The 21106-nt window shown below is 60.8% G+C and overlaps 2 protein-coding genes across 9 annotated transcripts in view; one reads left to right on the top strand and one right to left on the bottom strand.

The window, feature by feature from the left end:
• Nucleotides 1–13075, top strand: part of STIM1 (stromal interaction molecule 1) — a 63185-nt gene extending 50110 nt beyond the window's left edge. For 2 of the 8 annotated variants that reach the window (XM_061480077.1, XM_061480076.1), the window contains exons 9-12: nucleotides 95–195; nucleotides 610–845; nucleotides 5083–5485; nucleotides 12490–13074. In XM_061480077.1, coding sequence (XP_061336061.1) covers nucleotides 95–195; nucleotides 610–845; nucleotides 5083–5485; nucleotides 12490–13039 — 1290 coding nt within the window. In that variant the 3' untranslated portion in view covers nucleotides 13040–13074. Of the gene's footprint in view, nucleotides 1–94; nucleotides 196–609; nucleotides 846–2191; nucleotides 2273–5082; nucleotides 5486–8381; nucleotides 8401–12489 lie in introns of all 8 variants that reach the window. The other 6 variants (XM_061480080.1, XM_061480079.1, XM_061480081.1 and 3 more) reach the window with 5 other exon arrangements.
• Nucleotides 1–21106, bottom strand: part of NUP98 (nucleoporin 98 and 96 precursor) — a 304506-nt gene that overhangs the window by 128320 nt on the left and 155080 nt on the right. The gene's annotated exons all lie outside the window — the stretch shown is intronic.

Here is a 21106-nt window from a genome sequence, read left to right as displayed (position 1 = left end):
GGCCTATTTCTGGCTCCCCCATCCAGGACGTTCTTGGCCTGGAGGCCACCTGAGGTCCTCTTCTTCCTGTGACCTCCTTCTGTTGATGTTGCAGGCTGAAAAAATCAAGAAGAAGCGAAACACCCTGTTTGGAACGTTCCACGTTGCTCACAGCTCCTCTCTGGATGATGTCGACCATAAAATCCTGACTGCAAAGTGAGTGCCTGCTGAATCCCTTATCCCTGCTCCCCTCTCCCCTCTCCTCTCACAGATGTGAGCGTGCTGTAGCCTCCAGTGCTCCTGGTCTCATTTTGCTGCACTTGTGTCCTGTTGGCTGAGCTGGGGTTGGACTTGCTGCTTTTAACCAATAACCTTTAAATTGTGTCAAACCAGCAGTCACAGTTAGCAAGAGTAATTCAAACTGTCAGAAGGATTCGGGATGTGCTGGGATTCTTAACCCTTTACCCTGGGATGTCTGTTTACCCCGTGGTGTGTAGAATCCTGGAGGTGGAATGGGAGATGTCTCAAGCACCGGGATCCAGAGCTGACCCTCTGGACTCCCTGCTTGGGCACTTCGAGGTGTGTTTTTCTTTCATTGCCCACATTTCCCTGTTTGCCCCCTGCTTCCAGACAAGCGCTGAGCGAGGTGACGGCGGCGCTGCGGGAGCGCCTGCATCGCTGGCAGCAGATTGAGCTGCTCTGTGGCTTCCAGATCGTCAACAACCCGGGGATCCACAGCCTGGCATCAGCCCTCAACATCGACCCCAGCTGGATGGGCACCCCCCGGCCCAACCCCTCGCACTTCATCATGACTGATGACGTGGATGACCTGGACGAAGAGATCGTGTCGCCCATGTCCATACAATGTACGTGGTCCTGTGCGCTCGGCCTGGGGCTCTGCGGGTGCTGGGTGCTGCAGCGTGGGGCAGGCCTGGAACAGCAGCTCATGTGCGCTAGGGGGAACTGAGGTATCCGAGATGGATTTTGAGTGACCCAGCCCAATTGTTAGTGGTTAAGGGTCAGGTATCATAATCCCGGACTGGTTTGGGTGAAGGGAGCTTAAAGCCCCTCCAGCTCCAACCCCTGCCACGGGCAGGGACCCCTTCCATAGAGCAGCTTGCTCCAAGCCCCTGTGTCCAACCTGGCCTTGAACACTGCCAGGGATGGGGCAGCCACAGCTCCGTGGGCACCCTGTGCCAGCGCCTCAGCACCCTCCCAGGGAAGAGCTTCTGCCTAAGAGCTCAGCTCAGTCTCCCCTGGGGCAGGTTAAAGCCATTCCCTTGGCCTGTCCCTACATCCCTTGTCCCAAGCCCCTCTCCAGGTTTCTTGGCGCCTGTTTAGGCAATGGAAGGCCTCTTCCACGCTTCATCAAAACCAGGTCTGTGTAACTGGGTAGAAATTGGGGGGAGGAACTGAAGAGCCTTGCGGCTGGCATCTGTGCTGCAGGCCGTGTCTGTCCATGCCATTAGGCTTTGGGTAGATGCTCTAAAGGTCTGGAGGTGAATGCCATGGTTGGCTCAGGGTGAGGGGGGGATGAAGGCAGAGCTCTGAGAACCTGGGGTGTCTGCAGGATGTTAAGGCAGGAGGAACAGGGGTATCTGTGTGTTCCAGAGCCCAGCAAACACGAGGGGTTGGGGATTTATGGGGTTGGCTGTGCATAGGGAATGTTTAAAGCCTCAAACACATAACCGTATCCTGTTAGTCCCTGTGATTGTCACTTGCCATTAGAAACCAAGGTAGGCAGCTCTCTAAAACACTTGCAAGGTGCAGCTGAGGGAGGGGTGTCTGAAGGAACATCCTAAGGAGCACCCAAAGCACAGAGGATGGGAGCTGGACGAGGCATGAGGCTGCCTCCCACGTCTGAAGCCTCAGCTTCTTCACGCTGTGCTCAGGACACCTCAAGTGAGAGCTTTGCAGCAGTTCTGTCAGTGCAGGGGCTGGCAGCCTGGCTGCTGCCTGCATCCCCCCTCCCTTCCACAGTGCCCATCCACATCCCTGCAGGAATAACTGTGTGGAGCCAGCGCTGGGCACCACATTCCCAAGCGAGGGAGCGGTGGCCTTTCCCTGGCGGGTTTTTCCCTCTTGCTGTACCCAGACTGGTTCAGGATTGAAGCGGGGGGGTTCTCCTGCCCAGCCCTGTCAGGGTGCTGCTCACTGCCCGTGGTGGTTCTCCTGGTAAATCCCTGTTCTCTCTCCTGCTGGCCCATCCCAGATGCAGCCTGGCTTTTCGGGCGCAGGTTCAGTGACCGCTCGTCTCTGTCCTCGGAGGAACAGTCCCTCTGGAAATACCCTGGTTTGGTTTTTGGTTATATCTTCATTTGGTTTGGTTCTGCCCTTTTTCTGGACTAAAATACATACACCAGTTTTCCAACTTTCTGGCACGGCTGAACTAATGGCTGTACCTCTCTTCACTGAGCCCTCAGCATCTCGACTAACCCCGGGGAAGAGTCTGGTGGGATGAAGAAGAATCACAGTTCGCTGTAGTTCTCACGTGCTCTTGGGTTTGCTGTTCAAAACAATCCAGTAGGAAGTCTGGAGCCTTGGTTTCCCTTGGTTTTAGTCCTGAGGTGGAGATGAAGGATTCAGGCTGGGCTGGGAGGAGGTGGTACTGTCCCCTTTCCCATCCCACCTCCTTCTCCGGCCACTCCACTGCCAGCCAAGGCTGATCCTGGTCCATCCCGTGGGGCTGCTGTGGATCACAATGCCTTTCTTCCCTTGGGATCCTTAAATTAACTGAGGAATGCCAGCTGTGTGCTAATTTGTCCCCCTGTGCCCCATGCTGGGCCATGGGGATGACATGCTCAGCTCTGAGACCCTGAGCCTCCTGGTTTTGGCTGGAAGCCTCCCCTTCATAGAGTGATGCCAAATGCTGGCTACTGTGGATGGAGGAGGATGAGCACATGCAGCAGCAGGGCAGGTCATGCTCTTCCTCACGATGATGAGCAGGGTGTTCGGCTAATGTGGATAAAACCTCCAGTGCCTGGAGGGAGGTGATGCTTGAGGGACGTGAAGGGCTGCTGTGGCTTTGGTCCTGAGCTTATCATAGGGTATGTGGTGAAAAAGGAGAGCACGAAGGGGTGAGGTGTTGAGTTGGTAGATGAGGAATGAACAGCAGGGAGAAAACAAACCCTCTACAGGGAAAAGCATGGCCCAAGAGAAGGAGAAACCTGGAACAGAACCCCCCAGTTATCCTGCAAAGCTGGATCCCTGTCAGTGCTCGTTGCTGCTGCGCAGGAACAGCAGGAGCTGGAACAGCCTCTGGTTTCCATAGAATGGGTTGGAAGGGACCTTAAAGCCCATCCAGCCCCAACCCCTGCCCCAGGCAGGGACCCCTTTCATAGAGCAGCTTGCTCCAAGCCCCTGTGTCCAACCTGGCCTCGAACACTGCCAGGGATGGGGCAGCCACAGCTTCTCTGGGCACCCTGTGCCAGCGCCTCAGCACCCTCCCAGGGAAGAGCTTCTGCCTAAGAGCTCAGCTCAGTCTCCCCTCGGGCAGGTTAAAGCCATTCCCCTTGGCCTGTCCCTACATCCCTTGTCCCAAGCCCCTCTCCAGGTTTCCTGCAGCCCCTTCAGGCACTGGAGCTGCTCTCAGGTCTCCCCTTCAGGAGCCTTCTCTTCTCCAGGCTGCCCCAGCCCAGCTCTCTCAGCCTGGCTCCAGGGCAGAGCTGCTCCAGCCCTCACAGCAGCTCCGTGCCCTCCTCTGGAGTCACTCCCAACAGCCCCAGGTCCCTGCCCATCCACAGGAGCAGTTTCCTGCAGCCCCCAGCAGAGCAGGAGGTTTTGTTCCTACCTTGACTCCATGTAACTTGATTTTACTTAATTCAGCTCTGCAGCTCTTAAGAGAAAAAAACCTCTCGAACTGTAACGTGGGTGGTGTCAGGAGCTCCAGGGGAGGCTTCCCCGTGGACAGTGCAGTAAAGTGGGGGAGCAGCAAACCTGGGTGGTGGGACCTTGTGAGGGGAACTGTGATTCACCCCAGGGATGTGCCAGCACCAAAGCTGCCCCAGTTATTCCTGCTCATCCCTTCTTCCACCTGAAATACAGCCCAGCTGGAATCCCTCACTGTGACAGCTGAGGTCAGCTGAGCTGCAGATGTGTGTTCCAGCTGTCGGGGTTTATAGCAGTGATTTGCTGGTTCTTTGATTCCCAAAGGAGCTCTCTTTCCACTCCATTCTCAGCTTTCCTCTCTTCACCTTTTTAACCCATTTGTACATCCATTCGTTATGTATATAAGAAATCCTGAACACCTTATCTCCTGCCGAGGAAGGAATGTCTTGTATGGAAATCACAGCTAATGGGTTAAATAGGACCCCTCTGGTTGTGTGCAGGGTGGAGATGCAGCCCCTTGGATCCTTGGTTTTCCATCTGCGATGCTCTGCTGATGGAGATGAGCAGCAGAAATGGCCATGCAGGGAAGGAGCCTCCCTCTGCCTCCCTGCAGGCAGACCAGCTCCGTGTGTAGGTGCTGTGCAGAGGTAGGGTAGGGAACAGGCTCAGGTCCCTGACCTGCGTTACTGGTCAGGTAGGACTGGGTGGCCTGAAAGATCATTGTGGTCAGAGCATCACAGAAGGGTTTAGGTTGAAGGGACCTTAAAGCTCCTCCAGTCCCAATCCCTGCCACGGGGGGGGGCCCCTTCCACTGGAGCAGCTTGATCCAAGCCCCTGTGCCCAACCTGGCCTTGAGCACTGCCAGGGATGGGGCAGCCACAGCTTCTCCGGGCGCTACCAAGGCATGAAGCATCCAAAGGGTTTCAGTGTCTGTGTTTGGGTGGAATGAATCATGCCCTGAAAGTACCAACTTCACGTGTGCTCTGAAGGGAGCCTGGGTGGTAGCTCTGATGTCAACTTGGGCAGGATGAATCATGCAGCCGCTTTCTGCTCGGAGCAAGATGATCAGATAAGGTGTTCAGCAAGCACCTACGTCGGGAATGTCAGAGTTTTCCGTGCGCTGGGCATTAATCCAGCATGTGAAGCAGTAGCACCACCTTAATGCTTCTTCTGCCATCAAAGCACTGTAGCTTGTAGCGCAAGGTGGGGTGGCTGCCGATGCGATGCACGGTCTCTTTGCAGCTCCTTCAGCCTTGTCCCCTTTGTCTCCTGCAGCTCCTGCCTTGCCCAGCACAGTTCGCCAGCGCCTGGTGGACCCCCAGCACGCCCATGGATCGCAGAGGTTGGTAGAGAGTTATGTGCAAGGCCAGAATGAGCCGGGGCAGCCGGCCCAGTACCGGGCGGGCAGAGTCTCCCTCCGCCGAGTGCACAGCCTCTCCTCTGGACAGTCCTTGAGTTCCGAGCTGCCCGGCGCCAGCCCATCACCTGCCGCCGCCACCGCCTCCTCCACCTCTTGCTCCTCCTCATCCACCTCCACTGCATCTGCTCCTGCTTGCCATGTCCACCCTCTCTATTACCATCACACCACCTCCTCTTACTTCCTCCAGACGGACTCCATCCCTGATCTGCCCCCTCCTGATGTCACCTCTGGAGTTCGCTGTCGCACTGAGAGCTCTGGGTATACTGCTCTTTCTTTTCTAGCTCCCTCTTGCCTGCTGTGTCTCAGAGCTGGTGCTTGCTCGGGTGCTCTCTCCCCCTCATTCCTTCTGCCCTTTCCTTTTGGGCCTTCATGTCATGATTTACCCCCGTGTTTGTTTCTCCAACCGCTCTCCCGTGCCAGTGGAGCCTCTAAGGAGTGCTCCATGGTCCATCCCCTCCTAGCTGGGAGCTCAGTGGGTGCACAGCCCATGAGGAGTGCCTGTTTAACTGTAGCTAAGCCAAGAGAGCTCCTGGGCACTTGGTACCGCTCAATCAGTCGGGGGGATGCTCCTGTGAGAACCAAGGTAACAACTGACCAAGGAAACACTGACCTTATTTGAAGCCTTGACTCCCCTGGGGTCTTCACAAGCGAATTGCAAAGGAAACAGGAGGGGTGGCTCCCAGGAGGTGGTGCCGAGGGAGGGGTTGGAGTCTGTGCTGTGTTCAGGAGGGGGCAGAAAACACCCAGGAGTTTTGTGGTTTGGGGTGACTGTTGGTAGGGGATGAGTCATGGTTGTGTTTTGGCTGAGGAGCTAAGGAGGGGGGAGTTGAGCTTCTTATTGCTGGATCACAGGTTTAACTTGGTCCTAACAGCCAAGCGATGGCTCCTTGGAGACCTGTGTGCAGTAGGAACCGTTCACATCCCTAAATCCCTGATCTCTCCTGATTCACCTGCTGCCACTGGAGAGGTGAATGATTGGGTGGGCCATGGACGGGGGACTCCTGTCTGGTCTAACTGGGGTGCAGTGAGCTGGCCTCCCAGCAGGCACCCCAAGCTCAGATGTTCTGCACCCCAAGCAGAGGATCACCTTCCCTGGGCAGCTCTGAGGGCGTTCTTCTGAATGAGGTCCACAGGCAGCAGTATTGGAGGTGCTCCCTGCATGTGGGGCATGGATGCATCCAGCCCCAGAGCGCTGTGTGAGCCTGAGCCCAGGCAGGAGCTTCGTTTGAAGCCGTGGGGTGTGGGGTTTGTGTGGTTGGAGCCACAGGGTTCAGGGTGTTGCAGGTGCTCAGTGTGGTGTCAGTGCTGCAGCAGACGGTGGAAGGGCTGTGATGGGCCTTCAGGGAGTCATAGAATCATGGGATGGGTTGGGATGAAGGGAACTTGAAGCTTCTCCAGCTCCAACCCCTGCCACGGGCAGGGACCCCTTCCATAGAGCAGCTTGCTCCAAGCCCCTGTGTCCAACCTGGCCTTGAGCACTGCCAGGGATGGGGCAGCCACAGCTTCTCTGGGCACCCTGTGCCAGCGTCCCACCACCGTCCTCCCGGGAGCTGCCTGTGACCGTGGCTCAGTTGTTCCATCTCTGTTCTGTGCTTTGTCTTTGGTGAAACTCAGAGTGCTCTCCTTATCCTCAGAGTTAGGGAGCAGGCTCTGGGAAAGGGCTGGAAGTCCCTCAGTGGGGAAGCTGAGAGGGGCAATGTCCTTTCGTGTTTATTTATCCAGGCAGGACAGCATTCCCGATCACCACTTCTTCATTCATCCCAGCACGCTGTACCATTATTCCTTTTATCCATAGGGACCCCTGCCCGTGGGGGTAGGTGTCTCCTGGTGTCTCTGTTGTGGATGTCTCCCCCCTTGGTAATGTGTGGGTTTGGAGCGGAGCATCCCCCAGCCCCAGGCATTGGGATTCTGGAATACTGAGACAGGGGAATTCCTGCACTTCCCCACAAGGAGCAGTTAAAGAGCAAGGTCTGGGGTAATTCAGGGATGTTTGGTTCGGGCTTAAGAGGAGGAGTGCAATTAGAACTGAAATGAATCACTGCCTACTTGAGCACAGCTGCCAGGTTTGACTGATAAAGCTGGGAATGCTTCTGGTAACATCCCACATTCCCTGTTTGTCATCGACCTCCCTGCCTCGGTGGGAAGGAGGCTCATCCCAGCAGCGTGGGGCTGGGGACTGCTTCAGGAATAGCTGCATAAGCATCATTTCTCTTTGCAGCTGAGCCTGTGACACTTAATCGCTGACCAGGGTAAAGTCTCAGTCCCCTGAGAGTGGCAGAGGGAAATGTGGGATGACTTTGGGATCCCCTTTGACAAGGCAAATGGTGCTGGGAAGTCATTAGGAGACAATTAACAGGTCATCTCCTCGTTCCCCACGGGCACTGTAGGCTCAGTGGAAGGCAGGACTGGTTTCTCTCTCTTCCCATAGCAAAGACCTTCTGGTGGTGCAGGATTGTTGCTTTAGCAGCGGGGTTTTGCAGAGTGAGAACTTTCCCCTGTAGAAGTGATGTGCTTCAGCTCCACAGTGACAGACGACTCCAAATCCATCCTCATCCATTCCCCGTTCATTTCAGGGAGCAGAAATGAAGAACTGGGGGCCCAAATGCCTTCTTACTTTGTTGCTTTTGGTTTCCTGTCCAACTGCATCGCCAGCAGATCCCGCTCAGATGCTTCCTCAGAAGCAGCACCGCGGGGGCATGCCGCCGCACGAGCCCATGGCTCGCTCTTTCTCTTCCATGTAACCGGTCTTGGAGGCCCTTCCATGCATCCCTCGAGCTCCAAGGCCTCCCAAAGAGGCCAGCAGAACAGATGGGGAAGCTGAGGCTGAGAGAGGCTTCCAGGGAGTTGTTGGCAAGGATGAGAACGGAACCCCCCCGTCCCTGGCTCCCGCTAGGAGGGGAGCGCTGCCCGGGGCGCCTGCATCGCTTTAGCCCCTCTCGTAGCCAGCAGATGCCGGTGTTGGTGGGACCCCAGGAGAGAAATCACCTCAGCCAAGCTGATCCCCCCCAGCTCTCAGCTCGGGGTCGCTCCTGCCCGTGCGAGCTGTGTGGGGCTCCCCTGGTAGGGAGCTGCTGTCCAGGCAAGGCCAGCGCGTGGCCGCCAGTTGCTTTCCTGAACTCCTCACTCTTTGCTTCTCTTTTGCAATTGGCTTCAGAGGATCCGGTGCAAATAAGGTCAGAGCTGTTCCCGTTTCCAGGGCTGGTGTGTGGCTGTTGCTGTTCATGCTGGGGACTGGGTGTCCCTGGGAGGGGGAGAGGGGTTGGAGGCTGCTGCGTGCACAGAGGTTTCTGCTGCCAGAGCCTGCTTCATGGGGATAAACCCGATGGAGATGGGAGTGTAGGACCAAATCCCCATGCCGGTGGCCCTCTTGCAGCAGGGATGGGAGCTGGCAGCCAAAGCAAAAGGAGAGTGTCAGTAAGCATAGAATAATGGAATGGTTTGGGTTGGAAGACACCTTAAAGCTGCTCCAGCCCCAACCCCCGCCATGGGCCCCTTCCATAGAGCAGCTTGCTCCAAGCCCCTGTGTCCAACCTGGCCTTGAACACTGCCAGGGATGGGGCAGCCACAGCTTCTCTGGGCACCCTGTGCCAGCGCCTCAGCACCCTCCCAGGGAAGAGCTTCTGCCTAAGAGCTCAGCTCAGTCTCCCCTCGGGCAGGTTAAAGCCACTCCCCTTGGCCTGGCCCTACAGGCCCTTGTCCCAAGCCCCTCTCCAGGTCTCCTGCAGCCCCTTTACCAGTGACTCCAGCAGAAAGCATCTTTCACAGCTGTACAGAGTGGAATCTTGGATTTGCAATGTCAAAGCCCTTTCTAAAGCCTCGGACTGTGGCAGGGTGAGCCCAGTGGAATACCAGCCATATGGCAAATCTGATTCTGCCATAGGGGAAGCCTTTGCTGTCCTAGTGCCTATATATGTATTTATATGTATATATATGTACAGATAGGCTATAGCTGTGCAGCTGCAGGCGTTGCTGGTGAAGGCAGGCGATGGTACGTGCAGCAAGGTCTGTGTGAGGCTGGTGGACCAAGCCCAGCTTTCGTGTCAGTCACCCTGGGCTTTCCTGCAGCCCCTGCGCTGCGGTGTAGAGAGGAGCCACCAGGGGAAGCCACTCGCTGGGCTGCAGAGTTGAGGCAGAACGTGTACTGATGCTCTGTCGCTCCCTCGTCCTCCTGCCCTATCCTCTCTTCCTCCTCCACCACTGCCAGTCTTCCCTTGCTCCATGCTTTGCTCTCTGCTTCTTTCCTTTGCCAAGTCAGCCCATTCCCATTTCCTCAGCCTCTCGCCACGGTGGGTTCAGGTTCTGGAGCAGCACAGTAGGAAGCAGGTAGAACAGCAGCAGCACGAGCATCCTGCCTTCACGTAGTGAACGCGTTGGCTTTGGTCTCAGACTGTCAGGGTCCCCAGCCATTCACACAGAAAGCCATGAGCGCTGCGGCAGCGTGGCTGGGATTGAGGGACGTGCCGACGTGAGGCTCCTGAGTATTTCCATGTTCAGTTGGCCTGAGCTTTCCAGGAGGATGAGAGTTCAGTGGCTCCTGCTGCACCACACAAGTGCTTCCTCTGAAGGCACCTTCCCGTGATCCCATCGAGGCTGGCTCTGTCCTGGGCCACCGTTTCCTCTTGAGCGTGTGCCACACGATTCAGGAGCACCAGCCTTGTGAAAGTCAGCGGGATGGAATCCTGGAATGTTTGGGTTGGAGGAGACCTTCAAACAGAGGTCATCCGGTCCAGGGCAAAAACCAGCCCTTTTTCCCTGAGCCTCTCCCAGAATGACTGGCATTGTCCCGGTGATGTTCTTTTCTCCCCTCTTGTCCCAGCGCTGGGCTCAGGAGTATCCCCTTCTCGTTGCTCTCCAGCAAAGCCAGTGTGCACCAGGGAGTCGTGTCCCCATGGATTCGCACCTCCCTGGCACAGAATCCCAGCCAGGTTTGGCATGAAGGGGCCTTAAAGCTCCTCCAGTTCCTGGAGTGTTCCAAGGGCCACCTTGCACTAGAGCAGCTTGCTCCAAGCCCATCTCCTCTCCTGGGCTCTCTCAGCGGATCCTGCGCTGGGTCCTGCCCACCCGCCAGGGTTTTCAGTACCCCTTTTCTCCATGTATCCCCACGGAGCAGTTCAGCAAGGACCCAGGTTTATTCAGTTGGTTTGGTTAAAACCCACCCTTGTTCCCATCCCCGGGGTGATGATCAGAGGAGGATCTTTCCTGCCCCTCACCACACCTCGTGCTGTGCAGTTGCATTGGGTGCCGTTGTGCTGCTGTCACCTCCTGAGCATCCTCCCTGCCCTGCCTGGGAGCCTCCTCTGCAGCGAGAGCTGCTTCTCTCATCTTGCCTCTTGCGCTGCCTCCAAACCCTGATGTTACTGGTGGTGGTGATGCAGTAGGAGAGGATCCAGGGGCTCCTCACGCTGTGCTGGGTGGGTTTGGTGCTGAGGCAGGACACAGTGAAACATCCCAGGGCTTGGCCACATGGGGGGCTATGTGCTGGGAACAGCCAGGCCCGAGGAACCGGTGAGCGCCTCCCTTCCCTTCTCACACCCTTCTGCTTCCCCTCGTTTCTCTTCTCTCCATTCCCCTTTCCCCTTCCATACTCCTTGCCTCTGGCCAGCACAGGCTGTGGGTGAAGCAGAGGACAGGTCCCCCGTTACCAGTGCCAGGGCTGGTGGCCTTGTGGCACCCAAGCCTTGAGGCCAGCGTTAGGGTAGGTGGCAGCCAGAGCTCTTGCTCCAGCTCCACGTTTCAGCAGGGACCATGGGGATGTCGGGTCCAGCAGCAATGTGGGAATCCCCATTTCTCCCTTCTCCTACCTCCCACTCTCCGCTTCCAAAAGGGCCTGGGAGCTCCCCAGGCTGGGCAATGCTCTTAAGCACCATTTGCTGCAACCCCAAGTGGCACCAGGCTTGGGGGGCACAAACCACTGTGCAGCAGAGGGTCTGCAGGCAACGGCTCAGGCATGGCATGGGGAGCAATGGACCTCTAATTCCTGCCGCCGGGATTAGAGGTTTGTGCCTGGCTCACCCAGGAATAAGGGAGGCAGCGGCTCCGGAGCAGGGCAGCAGCACACACACATGGGTGTGAGCTGGGGAGTGCAGAGGAGCCCCCAGAGGAAGGTGCCCCCACTCCTGCAGCTGGAAGAGCATCGGGGTCAGGGTTCTGCGATGCTTGGTGCTGCGGGGCCCCGCTCCACCAGGATCCAGAGTGGTCGCAGGGAATGGGAGGGAGCTGCCGGCTCAGCGCAGCCCAGCAGCACCCAACCAGCCCTGGGTGAGGCTCCCCAGTGGCTGCAGCCACAGCCGCTGCCTTTGGACCCATGAGCTCAGGGTTGGGCGCTTGCTGCTGCCTCATGGATCTGCCTCCATCCCTCTGGTTCTGCCTCCCTGTCCAAGTGCTTCCTTCCAGCTTCCCCATGGGATGAGCGAAGGTTGGTGCAGGCAGCGAGCAGCCTCCTGCGCTCGGAGTCCCTTTGCCCCATGTCCTGGGCTGGATGAGTCCCTCCATCCCCAGGGGTGCCCAACGCAGTCTCCTGGCACTGGGACCGCAGCAGAACCATGGATGAGGCAGTGGGAGCAGTGGGCTGCCCTCATCCTGCTCCCATGGCTCACGGCAAGCCACCGGCACAGGATGGGGCTGCCTTCAGGAGGGTTCCCTGCACTGCCCATGGGCCGGGGCTGCCCCGAGGGGTGTCCGTGCACTGCCCGTGGGATGGGGCTGCCCCGAGGGGTGTCCGTGCACTGCCCATGGGATGGGGCTGCCCCGAGGGGTGTCCGTGCACTGCCCATGGGCCGGGGCTACCCCGAGGGGTGTCCGTGCACTGCCCGTGGGCCGGGGCTGCCCTGAGGGGTGTCCGTGCACTGCCCATGGGATGGGGCTGCCCCGAGGGGTGTCCTTGCACTGCCCGTGGGATGGGGCTGCCCCGAGGGGTGTCCGTGCACTGCCCATGGGATGGGGCTGCCCCGAGGGGTGTCCCTGCACTGCCCGTGGGATGGGGCTGCCCCGAGGGGTGTCCCTGCACTGCCCGTGGGATGGGGCTGCCCCGAGGGGTGTCCCTGCACTGCCCGTGGGATGGGGCTGCCCCGAGGGGTGTCCCTGCACTGCCCGTGGGATGGGGCTGCCCCGAGGGGTGTCCCTGCACTGCCCGTGGGCCGGGGCTGCCCCGAGGGGTGTCCCTGCACTGCCCGTGGCTGCTGCATCCGCGTGTGCAGGGGTCGGGGCCGTGTCCCCGGCTCCGTGGCTCTGACGTCCTTTCCCTTCACCTTCTTCTGCCGCAGAGACTTGACTCGCTGCGACTCCGAGTCCTCCATCCCGCACCTGAGCGAGCACCAGCGCATCCCCAGCTCGGCGCCCAAGCTGCTGGCTGCCCGGCCCAACCTGCTGACCCGCTCCATCGAGGAGGCTGTCCCCGGCCCCCCGGCCAGCGCCGCGCCCACCCCCAACGGCGGCAGCCGGCAGGGGGATGCCTGCGGCCCGGCGGCGCTGCCGGAGCGGCTGCCCGAGAGCCCGCTGGTGCTGAAGAAGATGCTGATGGCGAACCACGGCCTGGAGAAGCCGTGCGGGCCGGCCGAGGGGAGCCACCCGGCGCCCGGCAGGCTCAGCCACCCGGAGGGCTCCCGCTCGCACAGCCCCAGCTCCACCGAGCCCGACACGCCGTCCCCCACCTCTGACTGCCGCGGCGGCAGCGCCAAGAGCACCCGCATCCCGCAGCTGGCTGCCAAGAAGAGCGCGGGGGACGAGGACAGCAGCGCCACGGGCGACGAGGCCGAGCTGGGCCCGAGCAGGAAGAAGTTCCCGCTGAAGATCTTCAAGAAGCCCAAGAAGTAGGAGGAGGGCAGGGGGGGCACGAGGGGCCCGCGCAGCGGCGGCGCTGGGGCGGGAGCGGTCCCGGTCCCCCCCCGTCCCCGCGGAGCCGCCGCCGCACTTTATTTATTTCCTCATCTTGGAGAAGAGGAGCGAGGACGGAGCCGCCCCCCCCCACCGCCCCCCCGCCGGCTGCTGCGGCCCCTTGGCTTTGCTGTGCATGGCTTCAGCCCCCGCGCCCCCGCCGCCCGCCCGCGGCCGGGCTCGGTCCCGGTCCCGGTCCCGGTCCCAGCCCGGGTTTTGTCCTTTCCATTGGGTTCTTTGGTCCTTGCGCTGCTCCCATCCCCGCCCGGGCCGGAGGGGGCGGCTCGGGGGGAGCGGCCCCGCTCCCCGCTCCGGACGTGCCTGTGGACATCACAACGGTTCTCGTGTCCCGGGGCCTTCCCCGCCGCGGCCTGGCCGGGAGCGGGGTCCCCGGGGGTGCGCTCTCGGTAAGCAGGAGCAGTCCAACGCCCTCCGAGGGGGGCTCTGCCCTCGCTGGTACTTGTGCACCCGGGAGCTCGGCCCGCAGCGCGTCCCTGACCCGCATCCCACATCCCGCATCCCGGGGCGGTCGCGGCACCGCAGGGTCTGTGCGCTGGAGCGGGGGGGGGGGGTGCTGGGGGGGGGGGGGGGGGGGAGCCGTGGCCCCATCTTCACTTGCAAGGAGAACTGAGGAGCTCCTCCGAACCACGCACGTCTTGGTGGGGCCCTGGGGATGGGGAGCGCGAGGGAAGGGCTGCCCTTGGGTGCAGAGCCGGGTCCAGCCGCTGCAGCCGCACAAATGGAGGGGGTCCCGGGTGCAGGAGCCGTCCCTTGTCCCCGTGTCCCCATTTGGCAGGGCTGGAGAGGGGGAACGGGAGTGTCTGGCTGGGGACAGGCTCCATCCAGACGTGGGGTCAGCCTGGGGGTCCTGCTGCTGTTGGGCACCGGCACAGCCCATGGCAGGTCGTGTGGTCCATCCCAAGCTGCTCCCCGGGGCTCAGCAGCTCCCGTCCTCCCTCCGTGGGTCACATCCTGCTGGTCTGAGCCCTTCTCTCAGCACATGTCCCCCATCGCAGGTCTGGATGCTGCGGGGAGCACCCAGGTCTGGGCAGTAACTGTGGCCAGGTCCAGCTCCGTCGCAGGGGTGAGCCTGTCCCTAGGGATGAGCCTATCCCCAGGGCTCAGTCCTCTTCCATCCCCAGGGCTGATCCCATCACTGGGGCCGAATCCTGCTCCATCCCCAGGGACGAGTGCTTCTCCATCCATAGAGCTGTTCCCATCCTGAGGGATGAGTCCTGCTCCATCCCAGTGCCGGGGCTGCCAGCGGAGCCTCCTGCATTCCTCATGGCTGCTGCCTGGCCCGATGTGACCCCCTGAGCTCTGCACCAGGCCGGGGGTCCCTGTCCCTCCATCCCAACCATCCCGAGCTTCCCGACGAGGATGCAGGAGGAGGAGGAGGCAGGCGGGATGCTGGGACCTGCTCTGCACAGTGACACGTGTCTGTCCCGGGGGGGGGCTCGCGCGTGTCCCGTGTCCCATAGCTGGTAGGTGACGATCCCACTGTTGCTTTGAGGCATGAACAATTCCTCTCCATGACTAAGTGCCTGATTCCCGTGCACGGGAAGGGAGGGACGCCCCGGGACAAGGGGGGGCCCAGGCTGGAGCTGCGGGTGGTGGCGGAGACCTGGAGCAGGAGGTTGGGGACCCGGCGCACGGCCACTGTTGCTGCATCTGCCAACTCCTGAGGATGGATTTTAGGTTATTTTATTTGGGGGGTCATTTCATAAAACTTTTAAATCCAATAAAGCATGTAGTCTATTTTACGAGCCCACGGCTGCTGCTCCTGCTTCCAGCCCTTCCCTGATAGGCTCCGTTTGGTGCTTGCCCGTGGGGGGGATCTCCCTGGGGACTGTGCCCCCAGTAGCCACAGCCTGGTGCTGTCCTCTCCATGGGGTCTGAATCACACCCAGCTCCTCAGCACCAAAACTGACCCCGTGCTGCTTGGGTTGGTTGGAAATCACCCGTACTTAAGAGTCATGGAATAGGTTGGGATGAAGGGACCCTAAAGCTCATCCAGCCCCAACCCCTGCCATGGGCAGGGACCCCTTCCATAGAGCAGCTTGCTCCAAGCCCCTGCGTCCAACCTGGCCTTGAACACTGCCAGGGATGGGGCAGCCACAGCTTCTCTGGGCACCCTGTGCCAGCGCCTCAGCACCCTCCCAGGGAAGAGCTTCTGCCTAAGAGCTCAGCTCAGTCTCCCCTCGGGCAGGTTAAAGCCATTCCCCTTGGCCTGGCCCTACAGTGCTTGAAGATGCTTTGAACTCTTCCAGCACATCTCCCTGTGGTCCTCTCGGTGTGATTGTGTCCGGGTCGGGGACACAAGATCCCAGATCCCACCGGCACCCATTTGCTGTCCTGAGAGCGCTGTCCCTCCGCAGCCCCCGGGCCCCTTCCCCGGGAGATGAGCAGCACCCGGGGCTCCCCACCTCCTCCGTTGCGGTAGCACAGGAAGGGGAAGCACCAGAGGCTGCCCAGCCCCACGCAGTAGCCCAGCCAGGACAGCAGGAACTCGTGCTGCCCGGCCCGTGTCTCCCGGGGGGCGCTGGGGGCCGGGATCTCGGGCTGAGGGGCTGGTCCTGGCCAGCGCTGGCTGGTGGGGTCGGTGGTTGGAGCATCAGTATGGAAGATGTTGACCTGCAGAGGAGAACAAAGTGTCAGAAACCACGGGCTACAGCCTCCAGACCCCACAGGGCTCCTCGGCAGGGCTGGGCATGGCCAAGCTCTCCCTCAGAAAGGACCTGGTTCCCAAAGGGCTTTAAAGGTCTCCCTGAAATGGAGCGATAGGACAGGGGGGAGACTGAGCTGAGCTCTTAGGCAGAAGCTCTTCCCTGGGAGGGTGCTGAGGCGCTGGCACAGGGTGCCCAGAGAAGCTGTGGCTGCCCCATCCCTGGCAGTGCTCAAGGCCAGGTTGGACACAGGGGCTTGGAGCAAGCTGCTCCAGTGGAAGGGGTCCCTGCCCGTGGCAGGGGTTGGAGCTGGAGGAGCTTTAAGGTCCCTTCAACCCAAACCATCCTGTGAGTCTATGGTTGTACCTCCAGCTCCCACTTTTGCTGGGATCCTGCCCGTGCACCGGGCCAGGGGACCCACGGCCAAGGGCTGGAGCCATCACCTCACACTGCACCAAGGCAAGGCGGTGCTGGATGCAGGGAAGAGTCATGGTGCTGTGCACACTGTGCAGGCCATTGCGTGGCATGGCAGAGGTGGGGGGACCTGCAGGACACCTCTTGCTACCTCAGACCTGCACCCCGGCCCAGGGGCACCTCTGCTGAAGGGGGGATGAGCACGCTGGGGAGAGGGAAGGGACATTCGTGCCTCAGTTGTTACCATGGCGCAGGCTGGCAGGGCTCCCATCCCTTCCACCAGAACCAGCTCCTTAAACACTGGTCCTGCCCCCCGGGAAGGTCACAAGCATCCCCCAGAGCATCCGTACCAGTGCCACAGCCGATCAAACAGCTCAGCCCAGCTGAGTCCTCAGCCCGCAGGCGATGGAGAACGGGCCCTCGGCAGCGTGGGGTTCTCATCCCAGCTCTGCCCCCAGCAAGCCCAGCGCTGCTGTGACTCAGTTTCCCCCACCCGCGGGTCCCCAGCACCGGGACCTGAGGCTCCAGCACCCCGCGGGTCCCTGCAATGGGATCAGAGGCTCCTGCACCCCGCGGGTCCCTGCAATGGGATCAGAGGCTCCTGCACCCCGCGGGTCCCTGCAATGGGATCAGAGGCTCCGGCACCCCGCGGGTCCCTGCAATGGGATCAGAGGCTCCGGCACCCCGCGGGTCCCTGCAATGGGATCAGAGGCTCCGGCACCCCGCGGGTCCCTGCAATGGGATCAGAGGCTCCGGCACCCCGCGGGTCCCTGCAATGGGATCAGAGGCTCCTGCACCCCGCGGGTCCCGGCAATGGGATCAGAGGCTCCGGCACCCCGAGGGTCCCTGCAATGGGATCAGAGGCTCCTGCACCCCGAGGGTCCCTGCAATGGGATCAGAGACTCCGGCACCCCGAGGGTCCCTGCAATGGGATCAGAGGCTCCTGCACCCCGCGGGTCCCGGCAATGGGATCAGAGGCTCCGGCACCCCGCGGGTCCCTGCAATGGGATCAGAGGCTCCTGCACCCCGCGGGTCCCTGCAATGGGATCAGAGGCTTCGGCACCCCTCGGCTCTGAGCAGGCACGGTCCTACCGGGGGCTCCGGTGGCGGGGCAGGGGCCGGGGGCTCCGGCGCGTCGCGGTGCCCGGTGCCCGGCATTTCCTGCTCGGCAGGGAGGGACGGGCACGCTCCGCTCCGCTCCGCTCACCTGCAGCAGGTACAGCTCCGCCCCGGGCAGCCTGGCTTGGGGTGCAGCATCTGCTGCAGGAGTCCCCATCAGCCCCCCCTGGAGCCAACAGCCCCCCGCAAACGGTTCTTGCCGCTCGCTTCTGCAGCCGAGAGATGATTCTCTCAGCATCAAGCCTCTCTTGGGGGGCGGTTCCGTATTGGGCTGCCCAGACACCCATGGATGAGCCACCATGAAGGCGCAGCCCGGTGCCCTCTCAAGGCGTGGTCTCACGCATAAGGGCTCTGGGACATCAGGGCTGTGGCACTGCCAAGATCCCAGCCCTGCTGCAGGGCGGTGTGAGGAGGCAGACAGCGACGCCAGGCTTCCACCCAGTGCTGAAAGCCAGCAGGCGTGAAGGCACGAGGGGGAGGTGGGAAGTGGTGTGAAGGGACACAAAGGGGACTGCTGCCCCCCAAGCTGAACAGCCTCCGGGTGGAAGGGAGGAGCAGCTTCAGGAATGGCTCCATCTCCCTTTCCAGGTTATCATGGAATCACATGGTTTGGGTCGAAGGGACCTTAAAGCTCCTCCAGCTCCAACCCCTGCCACGGGCAGGGACCCCTTCCGCTGGAGCAGCTTGCTCCAAGACCCTGTGTCCAACCTGGTCTTCAGAGAAGCTCTGCAGAGGAACTGTGGATGTGTTGTGTTGTGTTGTGTCTCCAGGTTTCCTGCAGCCCCTTCAGGCACTGGAGCTGCTCTCAGGTCTCCCCTTCAGGAGCCTTCTCTCCTCCAGGCTGCCCCAGCCCAGCTCTCTCAGCCTGGCTCCAGAGCAGAGCTGCTCCAGCCCTCGCAGCAGCTCCGTGGCCTCCTCTGGCCTCGCTCCAGCAGCTCCACGTCCCTCTTGTGCTGTTGCTCAGGGCTGGATGCAGGATGAGGGGGGTCTCCCCAGGGCGGAATCACCCCCAGACACCCATCACTGTCACCCTGGTTTCCAGTGGCTGTGCTCTCCTATCCCGTTTGCTGGGAAACGCCGGCAGCCAAAGAGGGATCAGAGCAGGTTTCCTGGGGTCAGAGCGCTGCTGCCTGCACATGGGCTCTGGGTCAGCGCAGGAGCGGCTGCTGAAGAAATCTGTGATCTTCTACCCGTGGGAGTCAGTGCTTCTCCTGCAGCTCCCCTCTTCCAGCCACGGAGTCACCTGCTGCTCTGGTTGGCATTTCCGCCTCCTTCCCTCTGCGTTTCCATGGGATGCTGGGTGGGATCCCTGATCCGCTGCTGCTTCTGCCTGTCTCGCACCACTACATTCCCTCTTCATACACCTGATGCACTGGCCCTGCCTCTCGTTGGCCATTGCCACCGCTCTGCAGCTGCAGCCAGCGCCTCCTAACCTTTGAATGGAGGAGGTTCCTTAGAAGGAGGAAGTAACCTTGAACCAGAACTATCCCCCCCACTGCAGCAGGGAAGGGGGATTTCAAAGGTTCAGCAGAATCAACCCTTTCCAACCAAGAGCCTTTTGCAGGATCCGAGTAGGTGGTGGATTACTTGTGCAGTGACGCAGGAAGCTGGCGACCCATCTGAGGGGCTGTGTAAAGTCTTTGTGGGGTGGCTCCAACCTAACCTCAGTCAGGAGCAAAATGGAAGCTGATCATGGGAGGAAACCAAAGGCAGAGTCGCTCTGCCCAGGCATCAGCCACAGCGCTGCTCTACTGAGGAGTGCAAAGGCCGAGACCTTGGGGAGAGGCAACCAGAATAAGGCGGTCTCCTCTAATGAGCAGCATTTCTGCACAGGCTGCCGGGTCAAGGGGTTGACTGTAATTCCCCCCAGAGAGGGAATGGAAGAAGGGTTTTTAACTTGGGAAACTTTGGTGGTCTTGTTTACCACCGAATCCCAGAGTGGTTTGGGATGAAGGGACCTTAAAGCTCCTCCAGCTCCAACCCCTGCCTCGGGCAGGGACCCCTTCCATAGAGCAGCTTGCTCCAAGCCCCTGTGTCCAACCTGGCCTTGAGCACTGCCAGTGATGGGGCAGCCACAGCTTCTCTGGGCACCCTGGGCCAGTGTTTTACCACCCTCGTTGTAAAGGATGTCTTCCTCATACCATAGGCAAGATAAGAGCGTGTGGGCAAGAGGTGGGAGCCACGTCCCCGTGCTCCATGGCAGGGTCACATCCTTTGGGTTTTGACTTCACATCGCATGCGTCTGAGGTTCTGAAGCAATCTTGATTTGGCTTTGGTGCTGTTCCAGCTCAGAGCTTGAGTGCCCTTGCGCTGGCCCCACGTGCTGCGTGGTAGTTTGGATGAAGCAGCCTGTCCAGGGAAAGGAGGAGGCACTGTGTGACAGCAGGAACCTGCTAGCACGGACACTGCACCGCGCCACCGCCGGCTCCGGGCCGGGGGAGGCGAAGCCTGCGCGGACTCAGGAAGTTTGGGCTCGTTGCTCCGTTTGCTTCCCAACCTCACCTCCCTGAGGGCCGGGTCTGCCTTGGTCATTGCTCTCCCCAGGCCGTGCAGGAGGGGAGCCGGCTGTGTGCAGCTGAGCCCACCACCCACAGCCACAGCCCCACCAAAGAACAAGTGCTCTGCCTGCTACTGCCTCGTCAAAGAGCAGTGAAGGAAACACAAAGCTTGAGCACGAGGGTCCGCGAGAGAGAACAGCTCAAACGCATCCCAGCGCCGTGGTTTGTCCTTCCAGAGACTTAGCTTCAATCAAACAGAGAGGCAACCCCAAACTGATCCCCATTTCCTGATCAGCTCCAGAATGTCCCTGCACGTCTTTGAGACGGGAGCTCTTTGAGCTGTCACTGTCAGCGCAGTGTTTGTCTTGCTCAAGCTGAGCAGGACCAGGCTGAGACGCTGTGCACTGGGGACTCTCAAGGCAAACGTGGGCACTGAGGAATCACTAGTTGCCGTTTGTGCTCCGAGGCTGAACAGAATCAACATCCTCATGTGGGAAGTGACGGCGCTCACAGAGCCCCAGACTGGGGTGGGTTGAAGGGAGCTTAAAGCTCGTCCAGTTCCAACCCCCTGGCACGGGCAGGGACCAGGCGGCCCCAAGCCCCGTCCAGGGCAGCTCAGCCGAGGAACTGCTGCCGGTTTGGGTTGGTTTACGCACCGTAAACCTTTGGGTGCTTTGGGTGCCGCTGCCCGTGAGCCCTGCCCGGACCCCAGACGTTCTCCTGCCTCTGCAAGGAGCAGGCGCTGCGGAGGGAGCCGACGTCTGCCCAGGGGGCAGGGAGGGGCTGACCCTCGGGGTGTGCAGGGGCAGGGTGGCCCCCGATCCACGTTTTGGGGCGGTCATGGGCTCCTCTCGGACCGCAGGAGCTCTCTCTGAAGGGATGCTGAGAATCGACGGGGGAAAGTGCCCGGTCCTGCACTGGGACCACCACAACCCCATGGAACGCTCGGGCTCGGGCAAGAGTGGCTGGAAACTGCTCGTGGGAAGGGGCCAGGTGGTGCTGAGTGACGGAGCCGTGCGGGACCGCCTCTCGCTCGTTGGAGCGCGAGGAAGACAACGTCCGCGCCCGCTTTAGTGCCGGTACAACCGATAACTGTTGGACGCGCCGACCATCGCGGGACGGCGGCGTTTGTCCCTCCGCGGCCCCCGTACGCCGCGCCCTCTCACCGCCCTGCCCCGCCCCTTCGGGAGGGGGCTGCCCGCCGCCATCTTGGAAGCGGGCAAGGCCGGGGGCTGGCGGCGAGGTGGCTGTTCCCGGGAGCAGCGGCGGGGGGGGGCGGCGCGGAGCGAGTGCGCGGAGCCTCCGCTGGC

The sequence above is a fragment of the Pezoporus flaviventris genome, unplaced genomic scaffold, assembly GCF_033815535.1.
Source record: "Pezoporus flaviventris isolate CSIRO_AGI_PZ_B2104156 unplaced genomic scaffold, CSIRO_AGI_Pfla_v1 ptg000168l, whole genome shotgun sequence".
NCBI lineage: Eukaryota > Metazoa > Chordata > Aves > Psittaciformes > Psittacidae > Pezoporus > Pezoporus flaviventris.
This window is presented reverse-complemented; position numbering and strand designations above follow the sequence as displayed.